This window comes from Eulemur rufifrons, chromosome 30 (assembly GCF_041146395.1).
Source record: "Eulemur rufifrons isolate Redbay chromosome 30, OSU_ERuf_1, whole genome shotgun sequence".
NCBI lineage: Eukaryota > Metazoa > Chordata > Mammalia > Primates > Lemuridae > Eulemur > Eulemur rufifrons.
The window spans coordinates 18,514,799-18,541,270 of record NC_091012.1 but is presented as its reverse complement, the minus strand read 5'-3'; the positions used below and the strand labels follow the sequence as shown (position 1 = coordinate 18,541,270).

General features: G+C 36.8%; 1 protein-coding gene across 1 annotated transcript in view; it reads right to left on the bottom strand.

The window, feature by feature from the left end:
- CLIC2 (chloride intracellular channel 2) overlaps nucleotides 1-25,026 on the bottom strand; it is a 37,211-nt gene extending 12,185 nt beyond the window's left edge. The window contains exons 1-3 of the mRNA XM_069463866.1: nucleotides 24,970-25,026; nucleotides 16,734-16,843; nucleotides 16,518-16,643 (exon numbers count right to left, since the gene is read on the bottom strand). Coding sequence (XP_069319967.1) covers nucleotides 16,518-16,643; nucleotides 16,734-16,843; nucleotides 24,970-25,026 — 293 coding nt within the window. The remainder of the gene's footprint in view (nucleotides 1-16,517; nucleotides 16,644-16,733; nucleotides 16,844-24,969) is intronic.
- Between the last annotated feature and the right edge of the window lie 1,446 nt (nucleotides 25,027-26,472).

Here is a 26,472-nt window from a genome sequence, read left to right as displayed (position 1 = left end):
AATAAATGTGATTCACCACACAAACAGAATTAAAAACAAAAACTATGTGACATATTTTATCAAAGTTGATAATTGTACTTTAAGTAATAGAATATGCTCATTTTCAAGTAAACACACTGGAGTACTTAGGGTTAATAATTCATGATACATGGAAATTATTCTCAAATGGGCCAGGGAGAAAATATAAATAGAAGGGGAAAAGTGATAATGTAAATGAGGCAAATGTTAGCAATAAGTGGATATGGGTAAAGTCTGTATGGGTTTTTTATGTACTATTTTTATTCCTGCAACTTTTCTTTACATTTGTTAATTCTTTTTAAAATAAAAACTTAAAGAAAATTTTAAAGAAGTAAACATTGGACTTAAACTACACTTAAAGCAAAGAGACTAGGAGAAATATGCAGAACATTCTAGCCAACATCAGCAGAATACACATTATTTTCAAGTTCACAGAAAAAAAATTCTTCAGGATAGATTATATGTTAGGCCACAAAACAAATCTTAAAAAATTTAAGAAGATTAACACCATATCAATTATCATTTCCAATCACAATGGTATGAAACTAGAAACCAATAACAGGAGAAATTTTGGAAAATTACAAATGCATGAAAATTAAACAACATGCTCCTAAACAACTAATGGGTGATACAAGAAATTAAAAGGAATATTTATATATATCTTGACACAAAATAAAATGGACACAAAACATAAAATTTGTGGGATGCAATAAAAACAATTCTAAGAGGAAAGTTTATAGCAATAAAGCCCTACATCAAAAAAAGGTGAAAGATCTCAAACAACCTACTGTTATGTCTCAAGGAACTAGAAAAAGAAGAACAAGCTAAACCCAAAGTTAGTAGAAGGAAGGAAATAATAAAGATCAAGTGGAAATAAATGAAATAAAGCCTAGTAAACAATAGAAAACATTAACTAAACTGAGTCAGTATTTAAAAAAATAAATAAAATTTACAATAAATTTAGCTAGAATAGATAAAAAAGGAAGACTCAAGACCAGAATTAAAGAAGAGACATTAAAGTTGATATCACAGAAATACAAAGGATTGTAAGAGAGTACTATGAATAATTATACACCAATAATTATTCTTGGATTACCTAGATAAAATGGATAAATTCCTGTACACATACAACTTACCAAAACCAAATCATAAAGAAATAGAAAATCTGAAGAGACCAATAATGAGTAAGAAGATTGAATCACCAATAAAATCTCCCACCAAAGAAAAGCCTAGGACATAGTGATTTCACTGCTGAATTCTACCAAATATTTAAAGAAGGACTAATACCAATTATTTTAAAACTATTTCAAAAAACTGTATTTTGCAAGGCCAGCATTATCTTCACAAAAGCCACAGAAAGATGACACACACAAAAAATTACAGGCCAATATCCCTGATGAACATTAATGCAAAAATCCTCAACAAAATACCAGAAAACCAAATTCAACAGCACATTATCCAGTCATTGTGATTAAGTGGAGTTTGACCCTGGGATCCAAGAATGTTTCAACATATGTAAATAAATAAATGTGATTTACCACATTAACAGAATGAAGGACATAAACCATGTGATCATCTCAATAGATGCAGAAAAGGCATCCAACAAAATCCAACATTTTATCATGATAAAAACTTTCAACAATTTAGGCATCACAGGAATATTTATCAACACAATAAAGTCTATATATGACAAACCCATGGCTAACAGTGTATTCAAAGGTGAAAAGCTGAAAGATTTTTCTCTTAGAAACAATACATGGATGTCCACTCTCTCAATTTCTATTTAATACATTACTGGAAGTCCTAGCCAGAGCAATTAGCAAGAGAAAGAAGTAAAAGGCTTTGAGGAGTGGCTCCAAGATGGTGGACCAGAGACACCACCAGCCAGAGTGTCTCAGTAAGAAGGAGAACCTTAGATGAAAGAGAAAAAATGAACAGATGGACAAACAGATCAGATGGGGGTCTGAAGGAAGGGTGCCAGAACCTTCAGGAGACTCCACAGGAATAAGTTGCAGAGAAGAACTGGAAGGAGAAAGGTTATCAGCAGAGATAAACCCCTGAGAGGCTTGGAGACCAGTGAAAAGGGTAAGTGGAGCAGTTTGTTTCTCCCTCCCTCACATCCCTGACATTTGTAGGGTTCCCGAGCTCCTGGAGAGACCTTCTACACACATGAGCCCAGAGACTGCTGCTGCCAGTGAGCTGGGATCTTCTTGTGGACAGGGTACCAGGCTTTGAGCCCCCATGGGGCACTTCCTGCCCCACAGACCTGAGCCTGGACAGCAGGCACCATATTACTTCTCTACCCACCATGCCCAGGGGACTTCAATTACTCAGGTTTCACCTTGCTTGGTCCCACACAAATATTTCCCAACTCCAGCTCAGGCTGCAGGAGCCACAAGGGTCCAGTGGGTGCCAGGTGATCTGCATGACTCCAGAGCCCAGTCATTCTTGGTGGACTGCCTCCTGGAGAGAGGGATGGACATAACCAGAGTGCTAGCATTCCTCTGTACAGACTCTTTTCCTCCGCTTCACCTCCCCGCCATGGCTGCCAAGAGAAACAATTGAGCCACAACACGGAGGCTTTCACAGAGAGTAGGGCTCAGACCTTTACCTTTGGGGTCCTGCAGCAGAGTGAGTGGTGCTCAGGCTGTGAACTCCCTGCCTGCTGGCCCTCCCTGGTGTTGCTTGCCTAGTGACCCCATCAGAGTGGGTCATGCCCTGAGGCAGAGGGACATTGAACCTGCTTGGCACCCCATGGGCAACTCAGGACCAGCATATTTCTCCATGGCATGGTCAGAGATTGATCTCTGGGGCCCCAAGGACAAGCCCATAGTCCAGATCCTGTACCCTAGGTCTTGATCTTGTTGCACAGGGGCACAGGGGCACAGAGCAGATATTTGTGAGTTACTCTCGGGAGGCATGGGTGCCCACATAGGCAGATCAGGAGGGAGAGTGCAGTGTGGGTCATCACTGCAGTGTGCTTCTGGGTCACCCCTCTTCCCACAGGAAGGCCACACTCCCAGTTCAGCCTGGGATCCTGGGCAGGGAATATCCCGGTCTGCATCACAGTTGTAGGGGAGCTGGGCTGGCATGAGGTCCTGCCAGCCAGCAGAGGCACAGGACAAACTGCAGAATAGGGGAAGGTGGAAAGGAGTAAGACCCACTCCAGACTGCCTCACTGAGGGTCTCAGACAGACACCCTTCCACAGGCACACTTACTGGTTGAGTGGGGCTGATTCACCCCTTCCCTGGCAGTGTTAGCCAGAGGTGGGGAGGGAATCTTTGACCCCAGCTGAAGCAGATACCTTGCCAGGTTTTATGGAGCTTAAGGGTAAGTTCACCCGGCCCAGCTCTGCCTAGCCTCAGTCCCCCATCCAACTCTGCTATGGTGGAGATTAAGGACTCACCTGGAAGTTCCAGGGACTCACCTGGAAGTTCCAGGGCCCCACTCACCACCTGGGGCATTTGAGTGGTCCTTCTGAGCCACTGGTCACAGGAACCAAAAACACTGCAGCTTGTTTCTTCTGGCAAGTGCCACCTACTGACAGGGAGGTCAATTTGCACACCCTTTACAGCATTTACTGACTCAATTATACAGGGTGTGAGTAATTCTCACTCACAAGCACCACCTATGGTCTCAGAGATTAAACTAGGCATGCCATCATCTAAACAAAAGAAAATCCAAAAATAAGAAGCAACAGCTTCTCCAGATGAGAAGGAATCGGCAAAAGAACTCCAGAAGTATCAAGAATCAGAGGGAAAGGGCACTCCCAAAAGGGAACTTTAGTTCTCTAGAAATGGATACCAACCAAGATCAGAATATGGAAATGACAAATGAAGAATTTCAAACATGGATTGTAAGGAAGCTTGATTAAATACAAGAGAAAATAGAAACCCAACACAAAGAAACCACAAAAACCAGCAGGAAATGAATGAAAAATTCACTAAAGAAATTGAAATACTAAAGAAAAATGAAAGAGAATTTCTGGAAATGAAAAATTCCTTCAGGAAATACAAAACACAGTGGAAAGCCTTAAGGATAAGTAAGATCAGGCAGAAGAAAAAAACATCAGAGTTTGAAGACAACACCTTCTGATTAAACAAGTCAGTCACAGAGATAAAGCAGAGAAATAAGAGGAATGAACAAAGCCAACAAGAAATATGGGATTATTAAAGGCCTAACATAAGAATCATAGGCATCCCTGAGGGTGAAGAAGAAAATACACAAGGGTTGGAAAAAGTATTTGAGGGAATAATTGAGGAAAATGTCCCAGGTCTTGCTAGAAATCTAGATATCCAGGTACAAGAAGCTCAAAGTACTACTGAGAGATTCATCACAAAGAGGCAAATACCATGACACATAGTCCTCTGACTGGTCAAAATAATCATGAAAGAGGCACTCATATGAGCCGTAAGGTGAAAGCATTAGGTAACTTACAAAGAAAAACCTGTCAGATTAACTGCAGTCTTCTCAACTGAGAGCTTACAATCCAGAAGGGATTGGGTTGACATTCTCAGTCTCACAAAAAGAAAATAATGGCCAGCCTAGAATTTTATATCCTGTAAAACTAAGTTTAGTATATGAGGGGGACATAAAGACATTCTCAGACAAGCAAACACTAGGGAGGTTGTCAAGTCAAGACCTACCTTACACGAAGTACTCAGAACTGCATTATATATGGATCAGCACAATAGACAGCCACCAGTGAAAAAATCACAGAAAATCTAAAGATCAACACCCAGATACTACAATGGCTCAAGAGATAAAACAAAGCAAAAAAGTTCTACTCAACTGTATGAACAGAAATTACCCCACTTATCAATTCTTTCAATAAATGTGAATGGCTTGAACTCCCCACTGAAGAGACATAGGCTACCTGAATGGACAAAAAAAAATACAATCCAAGTATCTGCTGTCTTCAGGAAATACATCTAACCTATAAGGACTCATTCAAACTGAAGTCTGAGCAGGGATGGAAAACAATATTCCATGCAAATGGAAACCAAAAGAAAGGTGGTGTGGCAGTTCTCAAATCAGATAACATAGTCTTCAAATCAATAAAAGTAATAAAAGACAAAGATGGTCATTATATAATGGTAAAGAGAAAATTTCAACAAGAAAACACAACAACTTTAACATTGATGAACATAACACAGCTGCACCCAGAGTCATAAGGCAAACCCTATTGGGTCTGAAAAAATTGAAAAACATCAGCACTGGAATAGCCAGGGACTTCAACCCCTCTGAAAGAACATGACAGATCCTCCAAACAGAAAATAAACAATGAAACTATGGGCTTAGACAGAATGGTAGAATAAATGGGCCTAACAGACATTTACAGAACATTCCACCCCAAAACCACCGAATATATGTTCTTCTCATCAGCTCATGGGACATTCTCTAAGATTGATCACATCCTAGGACACAACCCATGCCTCAAAAAATTAAAAAAAGAGAAATATACCATGTATTTTCTTGGACCACAGTGAAATAAAATTAGAAATCAACTCCAACAGAAACACTCAGATCTACACAAAGTCACAAAAACTAAACAGCCTACTGCTGAATGATATTCAGGTCAAGGAGAAAATTAAGATGGAAATAAAAAGATTCTTTGAACTAAATGATAAAGGGGACACAAGTTATCAAAATCTGTGGGAGATTGCTAAAGCATTCCTGAGAGGAAAAGTCATAGCCATAAATGCCTACATCCAAAAGACAGAATGCTGAACTTTTGTACCCCCATGATGATAAGCTGAAATAAAAACAAACAAACAAAAAAAACCCACAAAAATACAGAATGATCACAAACCAACAATCTAATGAGTCATCTCAAGGAAATGGAAAAGACAGAGCAAACCAATTCCAAACCCAGCAGAAGAAAAGAAATAACCAAGATCAGAGCAGAACTAAATGAAACAGAGAATAAAAGAACTATAAAGAAGATTAGTGAAATGAAATGTTGGTTCTCTGAAAAGATAAACAAAAGTGACTGATCTCTTACTAGATTGAGCAAAAGAAGAAAAGAAAATACCCAAATAGGCTCAATCAGGAACACAAAAGGAGAAAATAAAACTGATACCATAGCCATAAAAAATATCATCTCCAAATACTATAAAAATCTCTATGCACATAAACTTGAAAATGTGGAGGAAATGGACAAATTATTAGAAACACATAACTTCCCTAGGCTCACTCAAGAAGAAATAAAACTCCTTAACAGACCAATATCAAGTACTGAAATTGAAGAAGCAATAAAAAACTTTCCAACAAAAAAATTCCTGAACCAGATGGTTTCACACCCCAATTTTATCAGACCTACAATGAAGAGCTGGTACCTATTATGCAGAAATGATTCCCTAACATCAAGAAGAAAAGAATTCTCCCCAACTTATTCTATGATGCCAATATCACCTTGATACCAAAGCCAGGAAAGGACTCAACAAAAAAAAGAAAATTACAGACCAATAACCCTTATGAGTACAGACACAAAAATTCTCAATAAAATTCTAGCAAACAGAATTCAGCTGCTCATCAAAAAAATAATACACCATGACCAAGTGGGCTTCATCCCAGCTATGCAAAAATGGTTCAACATACACAAATCTATAAATGTGATCCACCACATAAGTAAAAACTAAAACAAAGATGATAGGATCCCTCAATAGATGCAGAAAAAGCATTTGACAAAATCCAGCACCCTTTTATGATAAGAACTTTGAAAAAAATAGGCAGAAACAGGACTTATCTCAAAATGATAAAAGCCATATATAACAAACCCACAGGCAACATCATACTGAATCAGAAAAATTGACAGTATTCCCCGTTAGAACTGCAAACAGACAAGGTTGCCCACTATCACCACTTCTCTTCAACAAAGTGCTGGAAATGCTAGCCAGAATAATCAGGAAAAGAAGCAAATCAAGGGTATCCAAATAGGTGCAGAAGAGGTCAAATTATCACTGTTTACTGATGATATGATCTTATATCTAGAAATCCCCAAGGATTCTGTGAAGAGACAAATGGAGCTGATAAATAAATTCAGCAGTCTCAGGTTACAAAATCAAGGTACACAAATCAGTAGCATTCTTATACACCAACAACAGTCAATCTGTGAATCAAATCAAAGACTCAATAATACCTTTCACAAAGGTATTTCACCTTAGCAACAAAGAAAATAAAATACCTAGTAATATATTTAACCAAGGAGTTGAAAGACCTCCACAGGGAGAACTATGAAACACTGAGGATAAACTGCAGAGGATGTAAACAAATGGAAAAGTCTATCATGCTCATGGATCAGCAGAATCAACATTGTTAAAATGACCCTTGATATAGCCAAAACAATCTTAAGCAAAAAGAACAAATTGGGAGGCATCAATTTGCCAGACTTCAAGCTATAATACAAGACTATAGTAACCAAAACAGCATGGTACTGGCACAAGAATAGAGACATAGACCAATGGAAGAGTACTGAGAACCCCAATATAAAACCATGCTCATATTGTCATCTGATCTTTTAAAAATCATACAAAAACATACAGTAGGGAAAATAATGCCTATTCAATAAATGGTGCTGGGAAAATTGGATAGCCACACAAAAAAGACTGAAACAGGATCTGCACCTCTCACTACTCACAAAAAATTTATTCACTATGGATAACAGACTTTAACTTAAGGCATGAAACTATAAGAATTCTAGAAGAAAATATTGGAAAAACTCTTATAGATATCAGGCTAGGCAAAGAGTTTCTGAAGACCCAAAGACAATCACAGCAACAACAAAAATATATAAATGGGACTTGATCAAATTAAAAAGCTTCTGCACAGACAAGGAAACAATCAATTGAGCAAACAGACAACCTACAGAATGGGAGAAAATATTTCCATGCTATACATCCCATAAAGGCCTAATAATCTGACACTATAAGAAACTCAAGCAAAACCACAAGAAAAAAAATCAAGCAACCCCATTAAAAAGTGGGCAAAAGACATGAACAGAAGCTTTTCAAGGGAAGAAAGACTAATGATCAATAAACACATGCAAAAATGCTCAATATTATTAATCATCAAGGAAATGCAAATAAAAACCACAGGGAAATATTACCCAACTCCAGTGAGAATAGCTTTTATCAAAAATTCCCAAAACAAGAGATGCTGGTGTGGATGCAGAGAGAAAGGAACATTTATACACTTGAAGTGAGACTACAAACTGGTACAACCTCTGGGGGAAGTAGTGTGGAGATACTTCAAAGAACTAAAAGTAGACCTACCATTTGATCCAAAAATCCCATTATTGGGCATTTATCTGAGGTAAAAAATGTCATTTTATTAAAAAGACACTTGTACTAGTATGTTTAGTGAAGCACAATTCACAATCACAAAGATGTGGAATCAACCCAAGTGCCAATCAATAGTTGAGTGGATTAATAAAATGTGGCATATGTATACCATGGAGTGCTACTCAGCCATAACAAATGGGGAACTAATACCTTTTGTAACAACCTGGATGGAACCGGGGACCATTCTTCTAAGTGAAGTATTGCATGAATGGAAAACCAAACACTATACGTACTCACTATTAAACTGGAACTAATCAATCAACACTTATGTGAACATATGGAAGTAAAACTCAATGGAAATCAAGCAGGTGTTGGGGGGGACGGGTTTGGTAAATGTACACCTAATGCGTACAACACACACTATCTCGTGATGGGCACACTTATAACATTGACACAAGGTGTACAAAAAGCAATATATGTAACTAAAACGTTTGTACCCCCATAATATTCTGAAAGAAAAAAGGAATAAAAAGCATCCAAATTAGAATGGAAGTAGTTTTGTTTACATTTCCCTAACGACTAATATTAATCATCTTTACATGTACTTTTGGCCATTTCTGTATCTTCTCTGGAGAAATTTCTAAAATTATTTCCCCTTTCTAAGACTTCTTTAAAATTTTTTTTTCTAAATTCACCATTCAGCTTTACTACTGTATAATTGATAAATAAAAATAGCATACATTTGTAGTGTACAATGTGATGTATTGACATATGTATCCATCATGAAATGATTACGATACTCATGGTTGTAAACATATCCCTCACCTCACATAGTTATCATTTTGGGGTGTGTGCATGTGTGTGTGTGTGTGTGTGCGTTTGTGTGTATAACAGGGTAGAAGATCTACCCCCTTAAAAAATTTCAAGTATACCATATAGTATTTTTTAAATTTCAGAATATTATGAGAGGTACAAAGGCTTTGGTTACATAAATCGCCTTTGCACCGCCTGAGTCAGAGCTACATGTGTGCCCATTCCCCAGACAGCATGCACTGCATTCTTTAGGTGTGAGTTTACCCATCCTCTCCTCCTGCTCCCACCTGCCTGACATCCTATGAATGTTACTTCACATATGTGCACAATAGTGTTGATTGATTAGTGCCAATTTAATGGTGAGTACTTGTGGTGTGTGTTTTTCCATTCTTGTGATACTTCACTTAGAAGAATTGGCTCCAGCTCTATCCAGGATAATACAAGAGGTACTAGTTTATCATTTTTATGGCTGAGAAATACTCCATGGTGTGAGAGTGTGTGTGTGTGTGTGTGTGTGTGTATTATTAATCCATGCATATATTGATGGGTACCTGGGCTGTTTCCACATCTTTGCAATTGTAACTTGTGCTGCTATAAATATTAGAGTGCAGGTGTGTTTTTTATAGAATGTCTTGTTTTCCTTTGGGCAACTACCCAGTAGTGGGATTGCTGGATCAAATGGTAATTCTACTTTTAGTTCTTTGATGTGTCTCCATACTAATTTCCATAGAGGTTGTACTAGTTTGCAGTCCTACCAGCAGTGCATGAGTATTCCTATCTCTCCACATCCATACCAGCATCTGTTGTTTTGGTAGTTCTTGATAAAAGCTATTCTCATTGGAGTGAAGTAATATCTCATTGTCGTTTTGATTCGAATTTCCCTAAGGATTAGAGATATTGAGCATTTTTTTTCATGTTTGTTGGCCATTAGTCCATCTTCTTTTAAAGTTTCTGTTCATGTATTTTGCCCACTTTTTAATAGGGTTCTTTGATTTTTTTCTTGCTGATTTTCCTGAGTTCTATATAGATTCTAGTCATCAGCTTGCCAGATGTATAGCATGCAAATATTTTCTCCCACTATGTACGTGGTCTATCCACTCTAATGAATGTTTACTTGGCTGTGCAGAAGCTTTTTAATTTGATCAGGTCCCATTTATTTATTTTTGTTGTTGCTGTGATTGCCTTTGGGGTCTTCTTCGTGAATTCTTTCCCTAGGCTGATGTCTATTAACGTTTTTCCAACATTTTCTTCTAGAATTCTTATAGTTTCATGCCTTAGGTTTCAGTCTGTTATCCATCGTGAGGTGATTTTTTTGAGACATGAGAGGTGTGAATCCTGTTTTTCAGTCTTGTACCTGTGGCTATCCAATTTTCCAAGCACCATTTATTGAGTAGGGATTCTTTTCCCCTGTGTAAATTTTTGTGTGCTGTGTCAAAGATCAGATGGCAATATGAGGATGGTTTTATATCTGGGTTCTCAGTTCTGTTCCATTGGTCTATATCTCTGTTATTGTGCCAACAATGCTGTTTTGGTGACTATAACCTTGTAGTATAGCTTGAAGTCTGGTAAATTGATATCTCCCAATTTGTTCTTTTTGCTTAAGATTGCTTTGGCTATGTGGGGTATTCTCTGGTTCCATATAAATCATATAATTATTTGTTCTAGATATGTGAAAAATGATGCTGGTATTTTAATAGGGATTGCATTGAATCTTTAGATCACTTTGGGTAGTATAGACATTTTAATGATATTGATTCTGCTGACCCATGAGCATGTTATGGTTTTCCACCTGTTTACGTCCTCTGCTATTTCCTTCCTCAGTGTTTTGTAGTTATCCCTGTAGAGGTCTTTCACCTCCTTAGTTAAATATATTCCTAGGTATTTTATTTTGTTTGTTGCTATTGTGAAGGGTATTAAGTCTTTGATTTGGTTCTCAGCTTGACTGTTGTTGGCGTATGTGAATGGTACTGATTTGTGTACATTGATTTTGTAACCTGAGACTTTGCTGAATTTTTTTAGAAGTGGTGATAGAGGGAAACCTTGTCTGTTTCCACTTCTAATCAGGAATGCTTTCAATTTTTCTCCATTCAGTATGATTTTGGCTGTGGGGTTGTAATATACCGCTTTTATCATTTTTAGGTAAGTCCTGTCTATGTCTATTTTTTAAGCATTCTTATCATAAAAGGGTGCTGAATTTAACCCCAACCCACCAGAAGAAAAGAAATAACCAAGATCAGAGCAGAACTAAATTAAATCAATAATAAAAAAAAACTATATGGAAGATTAATAAAACAAAACTTTGGTTCTTTGAAAAAAATAAACAAAATTGACATGCCTCTTGCTAGATTAACCAGAAGCAGAAAAGAAAGGACTGTAATAAGCTCAATCATGAATGAAAAAGGAGAAATTACAACTGATACCATGGAAATACAAAATATTTGAACGAATAGTATGAACATTATATGAGTACCATAAAAATCTCTACACACATAAACTCAAAAATAATACATGAGTAGATTAGTAAAATATGGTATATGTATACCATGGAGTATTACTCAGCTATAAGAAATAACGGTGACATAGAATCTCTTTTGTTCTCCTGGAGAGAGTTGGAACCTATTCTATTAAGTGAAGTATCCCAAGAATGGAAAAATAAGCACCACATGTATTCACCAGCAAATTGGTTTCCCTGATCATCATCACCTAAGTGCACATTTGGGAATAACACCAATTGGGTGTCGGACAGATATGGGGGGTGGGGGGAGGAGATGGGTGTATACCTACATAATGAGTGTGATGGGTACTGTCTGGGGAATGGACACGCTTGAAGCTCTGACTCGGGGGGAGGGAGGGGCCTGGGCAATATACATAACCTGAACTTTTGTACCCCCATAATAAGCTGAAAAAAAAAGAATATTATGTCACAATAAAAAAAAAGAAAAAAATGGAGAAAATGGACAAATTCTTAAAAACACACATTCTTTCTAGGTTCAATCAGGAAGAAATAGAATTTTTGAACAGACCAATTTCCAGTATCAGAATTGAAGCAGCAATAAAAAACCTTCCTAAAAAAATGTCCCTGACTAGATGGTTTCACATCCTAATTGTACCAGACCTACAAAGAAGAACTGGTGCTTATCCTGCAGAAATTATTCCACAACATCAAGAAGGAAGGAATCCTCCCCAACATGTTTTAAGGAGCCACCATCACCCTGATACCAAAACCAGGAAAGGACGCAACAATAACAAAAAAAGAAAACTATAGACCAATATTCCTTATGAATATTGATGCAAAAATTCTCAGTAAAATCCTTGCAAACTGAATTCAAGTGCTTATAAAAAAAATAATAATCCATCACTACCAAGTGGGCTTCATCCCAGAGATGCAGGGATGATGGTTCAACATACACAAATCTATAAATATAATTCACCAATATAGAGAAGTAAAAACAAAAACCATATGATTCTCTCAATAGACATATAAACCAAGATCTTGGTGCCAGGTGCCCAAATACTTTTAAGTTTTACATTTTACCTCTATTAACATCTATTTATACATTCTTTTATTATTTTTTAATGGTTACCTTAGACATTACAAAATTCATATTTCACTTATTATAGTCTAATATAAATTATTACTCTTACCCTCTCCTTGATCATGCTAGAAATTTAGAAATATTTAATTCTCTTTACCACCCTGCTATCTTTTGCATATTTAGTCTACATACACTTTAAGCCTCACAAGACATTACTGTTACTATTTTTAACAGGCTGTATTCAATTAATATTAATTTATATTTACCAACATATTTACTTTTCCTGTTGCTCTTCGTTACTTAATCCAATTCTATAGTTCCATCTGGGATCATTTTTCTTCTTTGTGAAGAACTCCCTTAAGTATATCTGTTAATGTATCGGTGCCATCAATAAACCCTATTAGGTTTTCTTTGTCTGAAACATCTTTCTTTTGCCATTATTTTTTGAAGGTTTTTTTTTACTATAATTCTAAGTTGGCAACTATTTTCTTTCAGCACTTTAGGAAATAATTACATTGTATTTTGGCTTCCATTTTCTTTCTATGGAGAGCTCACATGTTGGTCTTATTGTTGCTTCTTTACAGGAAAGTGTCTTTGTTCTCTAATTTCTTTTAAAAATTTAGTCTTTGTTTATGGTTTGCAGAAGTCTTACTGAGATGTATCTTCTCATGCTTTTCTTTGAATTTTTCCTGTTTGGAGTTCATAGACCTTGAAATTGTGAGTAGTTGTTTTTCATCAATTTTTGATAAAAATTACCTCTTCAAGCATTTGTTTTTTTCCCATTCTTTTTCTTCTCTCATTCTGGGGCTCTATTATATACATATGTTGAACCTTTCCCTGAATTCCACATGTCTCTAATGCTCATTTATGTATTTTTATTTATTTTTCCTCTCTTTGTACCAGTTTGGATATTTCCTATATACTTATTTGTCAGTTGACTCTGCATCTCTTATGCTGCATCTCATCTGCTGCTAAACACATGTAATCAATTCTTAAATCCAGATATTTTGTTTTTAAGTTATATAATTTCATTCATTCTTTTAAAAATGTATTCTAATTCTTTAGTGAAAGTCTCTGTCTTATAGAGACAGGGTCTCACTATGTTGCCCAGGCTGGTCTTCAACTCCTGAGTTCAAGCAATTCTTCCATTTTGGCCTACCAAAGTGTTAGGAATACAGGCATGATCCACTGTGCCTGGCCTAAGTCTCTATCTTTACATTCATTTTCTCCACGTTTTCCTCTATTTTCTTGAACATATCAATCATAGTTATGTAAAAATACTTTTTAGCTAACTCCACTATCTGGATCACTTGCTGGTTTATTTCTATTATCTTTTTTCACTCTTATTTTTCCATTATATGGTCTTGTATTTTGTTATTTCTAGTTATTTTTACTGAAAGACAAGCATGCTTAAAAATTATAGAGGCTCAAAATTATCTTCTTCTAGAGGGGGTGCATATACTGATTTGCTTGGAAATTAGAGATCACCTTAAATAAATCAGAGGGTGAGTCAAGGCTGTGTTAGAGTCTGGAAAGGCTTAGTCCACATCTGGTTCATCTCTGGTCCTCTGGAATTTTTACATGAGTGCCTGAAATATTCTTCATGGAACCATCACCCTGGACAGTACTAAACTCAAATTTTTGTTTCAGGAGACTGTAGAAAGCCTGTTACTCTTTTTCAGAGGTTTTCTGTTTAGAGTTTCTTCTGTCTCACTCTGAGCAGCCTCAGAATTTGGCAAATATTATGATGAGAAAACAGGCCATGTGCTTAAGAACCTCAAAGTCTTCACCAAAAGGTCTGTGGTTTCTCTGTCCCCCATCAGCAATTTGCTTTGCTATATGTTAGGCACAAGGGACATGCTTAAAATAAGTGTTTCAGATAGACTGAAAATAAAGGTCTAGAATGTTATATACTAGGCAAGTTATAACTAAAAGAATATTATAGCAGTGTGATTTTAATCAATATGGGATTCTCTAAACATCATGGAAGAGAATTAGAAATCAATCCCAAAGAAATAGACATCCCCCATGCTTTTGGAATTAAAAAAAAAGAAAATGAAAAACTTCATGAATATAGAGTAAATAAAATAATCCATGGGCCAAAAAGAAAGAATGGAAATTACAAAATATTAAGAATGAAGAATGTATCCCTGAGACCCCATCTCACTTGAAGGACTCTGCTTTTGTTCCTGGCCATAGGCGGGTGTGGTAGACAGAATTCTAAAATGACTTCCAAGATTCTCACCCTCTAGTGTACATGTCCTATTTAATACCCTACCCTAATGTGGATGAGCCCTATGAAATGATGGGATATCATGTCTATGATTAGTTGCTAATTAGTTGACTTGGAGTTAATCAAATGAGAGATTATTTTGGGTGGGTGTAACCTAATCAAGTGAGCCCTTAAAAGAGGGTGAAGCATCAGAGAGACATTATCCTGCTGATTTCAGGAGAAGAGAGCAAATAGTCATTTTATAAACTGCCTATGAAAAGGGGTGGCCTCTCAGAACTGAAAGCTGACACCAACCAACAGCTAGCCAGTAACTTGAGACCTCAGTCATATACTTTCAAGGAACTTAATTTTGCCAAAAACTTGAATGAACACAGAAGACTACTGTAGGCCTCAGATGGGAACTGCATCGCTGACTGACACCTTGATTGCAGCTTTGTGAAACCCTGAGCAGAGTACCCTAGTAGGTGAGGGAAAAATACAAGTTTCCCACCACACAGGAAGGAACACTGTGTTAACTGAGAGTACTCAAAAAATTGTTATAAAATAGAGTAGGAAAATACCAGAGTTAACTACAAGGCACAAGAGATGTGCCTTAGCACTTCCTTGATGTGACTGACTTAAACCAGCCCTAAGTGCTTTAACTGTTCTATAGTAACCTTTAGCTAATTGTAACACTAAAATCCTCATCTAATAGAGAATTATATTATCATTTACATAATGTGTTATATGAAGGTACACGATGATTGTACTGCACATGCTTAATCTGTTTTATATGTGAACATGGGAAGATGCAATGAAAGAGCTCTGCATCACTCACTAAAAAGGGATTTATGGCAACAGAACAGGTAGATTCTGTGGATTTTATTATCTGGAGAGATCCTGTGCAGTCTGAGAGTGAGTGCTCTGTGTAAGTAACCTCTAACAAACTCATTTAACTTTCCAAGCTGGACTTGTCTGAGTCATTCTTTGGTCTCTCAGCACTATCTCAGTTTGGAGGGTGGTTTTTATACCAGCCTGGATTTTCCTGAAACAGTAGGCCATGCCCATACTCCTGATCAATGGAAACTGAGATAATGAGTGTTTTTAAGACAATAAAATTGTGGTAATTTGTTACACAGCAGTAGAAAATTAATATAGCATTCCTCTTGTTTCTAGACCCTATCCTGGGTGGGCAAAGATATGCAGTTGTCATTCAAGTATAGACAATGTAGTTCTGGCCTCTGGCTAGCTGCTTGAGATCTATTTCCTAGCCTCTGGCCCTCGTGATGGGTATATTATGCCCTCATTCCATCAGTGGTGTTAAGGCCCAGTACTGACCAGTCCTCATGAGTTATGCAGTGCTAGTAACCAATTCCCTCACTCTCATCCCACTGTGTATCCTTCTTTATTTCTAGATCCCAAAGAATTTACTTTCTTGTTTTAAAATATGCTATGCATTTCAAAAAATCATTTGAAATATTATATCTATTATCTTTGTGTATTTGAAGTTGGAGGGGGAGGTTTATTCATGTGTGTCATTTGACATGTAGGTCCAGAAATCCCAAAGCACTAAAATTAAGAATTCTCAATTTATAATAAATAGGCCAATAAAATAGATTATCTTAAGCAAAATAGTATCTTGTAAAATGCTGTACCTTGGAGGAGTCAGGGTCTGCTCTAGAAACTCCTCAATTTTAATGAAGTCTGTTTTCAACTCCTTGTTGTATACCAGGAAGGGAGGATTGGTACCTGGGGCTAAGTCCTTCAGCTCTTCAGGCTTTCTATGATTATTAAAAATAAGCAGAATTAGGCCTCTAGGTAAAGTCCACACTATAAAACACCAACATTTAACATGTTCTGATTTCTCTTACCTGGTCATGTCAACAGTAGTCACATTGAATTTAACTCCTTTAAGCCAGAGGATCATGAAAAGGCGTTGGCAAAAGGGACAGTTTCCAATACTCTCCCCATCACTTCCAGCCTATTAAGATAAAGAAAGGCCTCAATCCATTTGTTTGTTCAACAAGTATGTATTGAGTATCTACTGGGAAATGAGCTAGTTGCTGGAGGCAATGTTGAAGCCCTTAATCTCATGAATTCTACCATCTATGGGCAGAGAGATATAATGAATCAAATAATCTCATTGTGTGCAAAATTACAAGTGTGGTGAGTAAATAATAATATTAATAATAAATTTTATGTATTACCAGAATTTATGTAATCATTTTCTATTGATGGACATTTAGGACATTGCAAAATTTTTGCTACTCTAAATACTTCAGCGACAAACATTTATGGGCACACAACTTGTTCTACTTCTGAGATTATATCTTTAGGGTTAATCTTTAAAATGAGAATGCTGAGTAAAAGGTATGCACATTTTCCACTTTGATGGAGCCTGCTAAATTTCCTTCCTGAAAGGTATCTTTCCATATGTCCATTGACCATTTCCTTATTTTGTGAATTGCTTGTTCATGACAGTTTTCCATTTTCCTATTAAGGTAATGACTTCGTGCTCATTGTTTGGAAAAATTATTTGTATACTAAACACATTTACTCTTTGTGACACATGTTACATGCAATTTTAGAAACATGTCTTAAGTAAAATTTAAATTTACATAAAATCTATCATTCTTTTCCTCCATGTAGTCTGGTTTTTCTGATCTGTTTATATACATCAAGATAACAAAAAACTTATTTTATTTTTGTATTTTGCTTTGCTGTAAAGATTTTGTGTTGTGTACCATTATGGCTTCATTTTTGCCTTTGCTTCATCTATTTGGAATTTATTTTAATGTAAGAGGTGCATTAGGACTTATGCTTTAGTATTTTTACTTTTTACAAATAGTTCATAGTTGACTTACGCCATTCATTTAAAAAAATTCATCTTTCTTCTACTGATCGATACCAACCCATTTTTATGCTCTGAATTTTTATATGTACTTGAGTTTATCTGTGAACCCTATATTCTTCATTAATTCACTCATTACCCAATGAATATTCACTGAGAAAATAATTGTATGTTTAATACATCCCATACATTATATATAAAGTAAAACTAGATAGTAAAATAAACGTACTTCCCCAAATTAACTTAGTTTTAAACAGAGATAAATTCTTTGACAGAAGAAAGTGATTGTTATGAGTGTGTAACAGAGAAACCCAGGGAAATCTATGTGTGGTCTGTCAGGGAATGCCTTTCCTGAGCAAGTGGCATTAAACTGAATTCAAGGGATGAGTAAGAGTTAACTGGGTGAACAAGCATGAAGAGAGCATTCTAAACAGAGGGAATAGCTCATGAAAAGGCTTTGCAGTAGGCTTGAGCATGGCATGTAGAAGGAACTGAAAGAAGGTCAATGTGATTCAGGGAGAGAAGAGAAAAATTCAATAAGCTGGGATACATAAAGCTAAAGTCTTCTGCTTTTCAAAAGAATTATTAATTCTTTGCTTCATATGGAACCAGAGAAGAACCCATATAGAAAAGCAATCTTAAGCAAAAAGAACAAATTGGGAGGCATGAATTTGCCAGATTTCAATCTATACTATAAGGCTATAGTAACTAAAACAGCATGCTACTGGCATAAGAACAGAGACATAGACCAATGGAACAGAACTGAGAACCTGGATATAAAACCATCCTCAGATAACCATGTAATCTTTGACAAAGCAGACAAAACCATACTCTGGCGAAAAGAATCCCTATTCAATAATGGCACTGGGAAAATAGGATAGCCACATGTAGAAGACAGAAACAGGATCCACACCTCTCACAAAAATCAACTCATGGAGGATAACAGACTTAAACCGAAGACATGAAACCATAAGAATTCTAGAAGAAAATGTTGGGAAAACTCTTACAGACATTGGCCTAGGCAAAGATTTATGAAGAAGACCCAAAAGGCAATCACAGCAACAGCAAAATGAATAAATGGTACCTGATCAAATTAAAAAGCTTTTGCACAACAAGGAAACTATCACTAGAGCAAACAGACAACCTACAGAATGGGAGAAAATATTCACATGTTACACATCAAATAAAGGGCTGATAACTAGAATCTGTATAGAACTCAGGAAAATCAGCAAGAAAAAAATTAAACAACCCTATCAAAAGTGGACAAAGGACATGAACAGAAATTTTTCAAAAGAAGATAGACTAATGACTAACAAACATATGAAAAAATGCTCAACATCTCTAACAATCAGGGAAATGCAAATCAAAACCATAATGAGATATCACTTCCATGAATATGTACAATTATTATGTATCAATAAAAAATTTTTTAAAGTCCCAAAACAATAAAATCTGGTGTGGATGCGGAGAGATAGGAACACTCGCACACTGCTGGTGGGAATTCAAACTAGTGCAACCTCTGTGGAAAGCAATATGGAGATACCTCAAAGAGATACAAGTAGATCTACCATTTCATCCAGCAATCCCATTACTGGACATCTACCCAAAAGAGCAAAAGGTATTCTATAAAAAAGACATCTGCACTTGAATGTTTATAGCAGCACAGTTCACAATTGCAAAGATGTGGAAACAACCCAAGTGCCGTCAATTCATGAGTGGATTATTAAAATTTGGTATATGAATACAATGGAATATTACTCAATTATAAGAAATGACAGTGATCTAGCACCTCTTATATTTTCCTAGATAGAGCTTGAGCCCATTCTACCAAGTGAAGTATCCCAAGAATGGAAAAACAAGCACCACATGTACTCACCATCAAATTGGTATTAACTGATTAACACTTATGTGCACATATAGTAATAACATACATCGGGTGTCAGGCAGGTGGAAGGGGGAGGGGGTTGGGTATATACAGACCTAATGGGTGTAGTGTGCACTGTCTGGGGGATGGAAATGCTTAAAGCTCTGACTCAGGTGGGTCAAAGGCAATATATGTAACCTAAACATTTGTACCCCTGTAGCACATTCAGGAATAACATTGATCGGGTGTCGGGCATATGTGGGTGGGGGAGGGGATGGGTGTATACATACATAATGAGTGCCATGCACACTGTCTAGGGGATGGACACATTTGAAGCTCTGACTTGGGGGGGGGTGTGGGGGCAAGGGCAATATATGTAACCTAAACTTTTGTACCCCCACAATATGCTGAAATAATAATTTAAAAAAAGAAATTAAAAAAAAATTAAAAAAGTAAATGAAAAACGCCTTGTATCCAAAATATATAATAATATGAATAAGGAACTCTTACAACTCAACAAACTACCCAACTTTAAAAATGGGCAAGAGATTTGAACATTTTTCAAAGGAAGATATACAGATGATAAATAAAAGACACAAAAAGATGCTCAACATCATTAGTCATCAGGAAAAAAAATTAAAACCACAAAGAGATAACATTGTAAGCACATTAGAATAACTGAAATGAAAAAGACTGACCACACCAAGTGTTGGCAGGAATATGGGGCAACTGAAATCACCAAGAATTATGATAGGAGTAGTACTGGAAAGAGTGACAATAATCCTCAAGAAATAAGGGGGAATGACTTGGGGTTTGGAAATGATGTTGAGGTGGGTTAGTGAGTGGTTTCATCTGGTGTTATGAGACTCAACCTAGGTATTTCTCTGGACTAGGGAGGTAGAATAGGCTGGAAAGAACAATGAAGGACAAGGATACCTAAAGGACACCCACTCCAACTCCAGGCTCAATGGTAAGAGCAATGAGGAAGAAAAGGCAATCACTTCTTTTTTTTTTTTTTTTCCTGTTTTTTTTTTATTTTTTTATTTTTATTTTTTGTTTATTTTTCAGCTCATTAAGGGGGTACAAAAGATCAGGCTATATACATTGCCCATGCCTCCCCATCCCCCCGAGTCTGAGCTTTAGTTGTGTTTCTTGAGAGAACTATACCTAATGCAGTGTACTCATGGGAGATCCAGGTTTTTAGATACCTCAATTTCAACGTGTTCCAAACTTAATTCCAACCCTTCCTCTTTACTCCACACAAACTGACAAATTACCTACCTCTTAACGCACTCTTTCTTTATGGCTCCTAATCTTGTGAATGGCATTGACATCTGCTATGGGCTGAATTGTGTGCCCCTGCCCCCAAAATCATACGTTAAAGCCCTAGCCCCCAATGTGTTGGTATTTGGAGATGGGACCTTTGGGAGGTGATTAGGTTTAGATGAGGTCATAAGGATGGGACCCCATGATGGCATTAGTGTCCTTATAAGAAGAGACACTAGACAGCTTGTTTTCTCTTTACCATGTAAGGACACAGCAAGAAGTTGGCTGTATACAAGCCAAAAAGACTCAGTCATGTTGGCATCTTGATCTTGAACTTCTAGCCTCCAGAACTGTGAGAAAATAAATTTGTTGTTTAAGCCACTCAATCTGTGGTATTTAGTTATGGCATCCTGAAGTGTCATCTACTCAATTGCCCAGGCTAGAAAATTGGGAATCATCTTTTTGCTTTACCCCCAACATTGAATCCAACACTATTTCTTGTCAATTTTACCTACTAAATATCTCTGAAATAAGTTCGTTTCTCTCCTTTTCCATGGTCCTTCCTTCCTTCCTTCCTTCCTTCCTTCCTTCCTTCCTTCCTTCCTTCCTGATGCTTAATATCTTTCAGGCTCTGTTAGGTGATAGCTATCCATGTCCAAGCCATCAGCATCTCTCATATCTTGGACCTAATTTTTTTTCTCCTTTGTTTGGGTCACTTAGCCTCTAGTCTGTAGCCTGCAGAGGGAAATAAAAGGTTCTTTATCTTACAGCTTCTCTGATCTGTTATTTGTAGCAATATTAATGTCCCAGAAACCCTGGGAATAATTTCAATTTTGGGGCAAATTTTTCTTTCCTGGAAGTGGGTGTGATAGAATAAATGATATTTGTTGTTGCTCTTTTGTGATGGCAGAGAGAGAGTGAAGAAGTATGGGAACAGGCAACCAATCTGGCAGCTGCATTTATTTTATAATAGAAATCAGACTAAAGATCCAACCAGAACAGGTTATAGTGAGTGGAAACATTATTAGGGGTGGGAGGCAGGAAAAAGAATGGAGTCTGATAATAGATATGGCAGGAAGGGTGGATCGCCTTTGGCAAAAGGAGAGTCAAAACACTGAAGTGTAGGGGAAATGCAGTAAAGTTTTACAGGAAAATTGAAGATTTTTTTCTGTTTATGTCATGCTGATTTAAAGTGCCATCACATAAAATTTTAAGATATAATTTCCCTAGCCCGATTGACAAATTACCTATCTCTTAAGTATCTTTAGTTGGCAAAGACAGGATGTGGTCATTTTACAAAACAATTTTTTCTCTTTGTGTTTGTAATCTAAGTTTCTAAACATTAAAAATAACAATAGCAGTAGTAGCTAACATTTATTGAGTGTTTACTATGTTACAAACTACTAAGCTTTACATACTTGTTTTGTTTAATCTCACAATGAGGATGATCCTGTGAGGAAGGTTCTGTTATTACCCTTGTTCTATAGGTGACGAAATTGAGGCTCAGTACACTTAGCTAGTCAAAAGTTGATAACATAACATCTCACTTGGCAAATCCCAGACTGACTGTCTCCTCTGGAACCCACTCTCTTAAATATTGGTTTCTTTCACGTGATAGTTTTATTTAACTTTTCTTTTAATAAGTCTTTATGCTAGTCTTTATAATAGCTGTAAGAGAGTTTGAAAATGGTCTGAACATTCAGAGAAGAGTATCATCTTTTCCTTCTTTCTTACACACATTAAAAAAGTTTTTGACAAAAGTATTACATTGAGAATTTTGGCTGAAATGTTAGGTTCCGTAATTTTATGTACAAATCGGCCAAAACTTAATTTTAGAGTGTTTGGTAAAGAATGCAAACATTCCATTTAGCAATGAAGAACAAACCAATAAGATGAGCCCTGCATTTAGAAAAACAAAATCTGTGTTATAAAATTCTTTGATCTTAGTTACTGGATATAAACTTTACCCAAATAAATCAGAGCTGAAAGGCAATGTTTTCACTGACTATGTGGAACACCTAGGTGGTATGATATGGATTCTTAATTGTGACAGGAGAGTGCTTAATCTCAAAGTGAAACAAAAACCTGGACCATATGATACTCAGGTTTTTCCAGAAAATCTGTAATTTTATCAACGTCCTTAGATAAGCTTATATCTAAATCATTCTATCTGATAAAATTCTGGAAAATTTTACTAAAAAGTTTCACCCAACTAAAAACAATTAAATAATAATAGACATAGCTATTTTAAGGGATTAGAATTATAACTCTGCCATACATGAGGTATGTGACCTTGGACAAATTTACTTAGCTGTTCTTTGCTTTAGTTTCTGCGTCCATAAAATAAGGTTAATAATAAACCAGTTAGCACAGTGCCTACCATATAGTAAGTATTCAAGAAATGGTTACTTTAAACTGAAAGTTATTATTTAATTTGAGATTTGCTCATCCAATGTGTGATTTGCTAAATTCTCCTGTCCAGAGTATAGCCCAAATATGGGAGGCATATGAAGATAAACAGAAGGATCAATGCCAGCAATGGATATGAGGAGTCTGATTAAATTGAATAAACAATGGCTCAGACAAAACGAACACTTTAGTTACCCTATGAAGAGACATTATCTCTGGTTTGGAATTGGTAGATGTAAAAAGCCAGTTAGGAAATTAGAGGTTCCTTTATATCCTAACTGTCTGAGCAGTCACATGTTTTGCTACAATCCAGAGATAGGAGGAGTAGGTCTTATGACTCATAGTCCAGTAAACACTTAATTAGATTACCCTGCTATTCAGGAATTCAAGGGTCTCTCTCTTATAATTTTGAAAAGACATGTTTATAATATCCTTGGTGTATATATATGACCAGTTGTTAAATAATCTAAAATGGCTGTAAAAGTATTACTTTGGCCAAGAGGTATTTAACTCAACATTTGTCAAGTATACCTTATTTCATGTCTTTGTAAGCCATCAGGAGGCTGAATAGTTTTTTTTTCTTTTTTTATTATTATTTCAGCATATTGTGGGGGTACAATAGTTTTAAAGGCAAGTTACTTAAACTTTATTGCCATGGTTTACTTACCTAGAAACGATGAGAGCAACATTGCTACAAAACTGTAATTACTAAAATTATAATAAAATTGTGATAACTACTACTATCACTACTACTAATATTAATAACAACTTATCTCCTAAATTGTCTTTAAGACTAACTAAGGTAATATATGTAAAGTGTTTATAAAAGGGCCAGGCATGATATAAGAGTTTGTTACTATTGTTATCCTGAGTACTTCCAAAGTCAATGAAAATAGAGGGAAAAACTAAATGGTTAATGTAAGCAAGGATTTAGTAAACTATTTAATTTCTACTTGGAATAACCCCTATAAATTCTTTTTCTCTTGATGAGCTAATTTGGAAACACATGTGTCTTTCTCCTGCTTTAGGGGTTTTCCAAAGTGCTTTTCTGAAAAGTTATGACATGTTAAAAAAAAACAAAAAACAAAACTCCAAGGCAAATCAAAAAGAGGAAGCAGAGCATTCTAAAATGTCTCCTTATCACATAACAGGCACATAGACTCCTGCTTTTTTTCTCCCACAGATTCCATGTGACCCTGCTGTGATGTTTGTCCATTGTGGAAGAAGTTTACAAAGTTCTGCCTGGGCTATGTGTGGGAATGGGGTTCTCAAGACATTCTTAGCTCTCTCTTCCACCCATTCAGCCTTTCCAGAACCCCCTCTCATAAAACACAGATTGTGAGAGCCAGAAAGCCCTTAAGGATCATTGTGTCAGACTCCTTTATTATATAGCTGGAGAAACAAAATTCTGGAGGGAGGGAGGGATTTTTCCAAGGTTACATAGGAAGCCACTGAGAATACAATTTAGTTGCTCTGATACCAACCAGTCCAGTGTTCTTTCTATCATATCACTTTGCCTTTTTCAGATAAGAATCTGTTTTCTTGTCATCTAAGAGAGCCACACATCCAGGCATTCTTCTAGGACTCAGAGTAGGAAAATAATTACAAAATCTTTCTCATCTCAAGTTTAAATGTTGAGATTTTTTTTTAAGAAGCCAAAGTCCAATGTCAAGAAATAATATATTCTGTATGCAGTTATAATAGCTGAAAAACTTACCTTCACAAAAAGCTCAATTTCAGGGTCTGCTTGAGTGCTGGGCCTCAGGCCTGCCATCTTTCTGTCTTTACTGCCAGTTGCCAGTCCCCTGCCTCCTGCAAAGTCCACAATATTTGTAGACTCTTCTTCCAATTTTATCCAAAAGCTCAAATAATGTTGGTATTTTAAGAGGAGAGAGAGTCTATCTTGTAGTAGACTGAGTCAGACATAGGGCCAGTCTCTTCTCTCAAAGGGTGGGATGTAGAAAATTCTAGACGCTTAAGAGCAGCTCTTGAATTTGTTTTTCTTCTTCCTCTTGACCCAACATTTGAATCAAGGAGGAGCCAAAGGGGTGTGTGTAAACTGGCTGGCTAGAAGGGTGGGAGTGTTTCCAGAGAAGCTTCAATGCCATGAGTCAGCATAGGAGAAACACATACACACAAACACACACATACAGTGCTGGCTTCCATATATCAAGCATACCAGATGTTCTTTAGAGTCTCCCTTTGAGTCCTGGGCTCCATGCCCAGAAAAAGGCCTCTTATTTCTGTTCCTGTAACCTGAAAGCTCTTCCAGGAAAAGAGCCAGAAATGATTTGGATTTTTATCATTGAAAAGGATGTTTATCCAATGTATGAAAGAGGGCTAAAAAAATTGTACTTCATCAAATGTCTCCACCCCCAATTCTACTGCTCACACAGCCAGATTTCCATTCTGGGTTGCAAATTTCACTTCTCTCTATAACCAAGGAACGTTCACTGGGGTGGCTGAGTCTGGGGGCTTGTTCAGTGTGCCCCATCTAGTCCTTTATTTCTTGGAAGTGTGGACTGGGACAGATCGCTTCCTTGTTTTGGCATCTGTTATCAGGAACCACAAGTAGTTAGTTCTGTATCTGCTTGTCAACCCTGGGAACAGCAGTAAAGTATCCAAACTGATCACACATTGTCTATGATGTTTCTAGCAGCTGTGTTTTCTGCCCACCCGGGCTAGGGCTGTGGACCCCTGGATTAATAAAACTCTTTGGTGGGAACAGTCTCTTCCTGCTTGGAGCAAAACTAAACATAGATCCACCAGTTGGGCACCACCGTGACCCTCTCTCTACAGCACCAAATGTCCCCCACGCTCACATGGGCTGTACATGCACCTGCCATTGCCCTGTGTAAAGATTTACAAGGTTAAGAGGCTCTTGGGAGAAACCCAGCCTGTTCCATACCTACAGGTTCTAGGCAAGGGGTGGCTGATATGAAGGTGGGTGTTGTTTGGGTGAGGGAGAGGCCTGATGATTTCCCAGATGGTCTGAAAAGTGAGAGTGAAATTGTGCAGGGCATCTGCTGAGCCAACCTTGAAGGTGAGTTTAGGACTGACTGTTTGGCAGGACTTGGTGACTGCTTTGTTTAGCCATATTTTTATACTATTCATCTTACTCTATTTGTTCATTCTGAAGACAATCAATGAATGCTTACTCTGTGCCAGGATGCTGATCCACTGACTGAGACTGGCAGCATGGGAGGACAGTAAGCTTGGG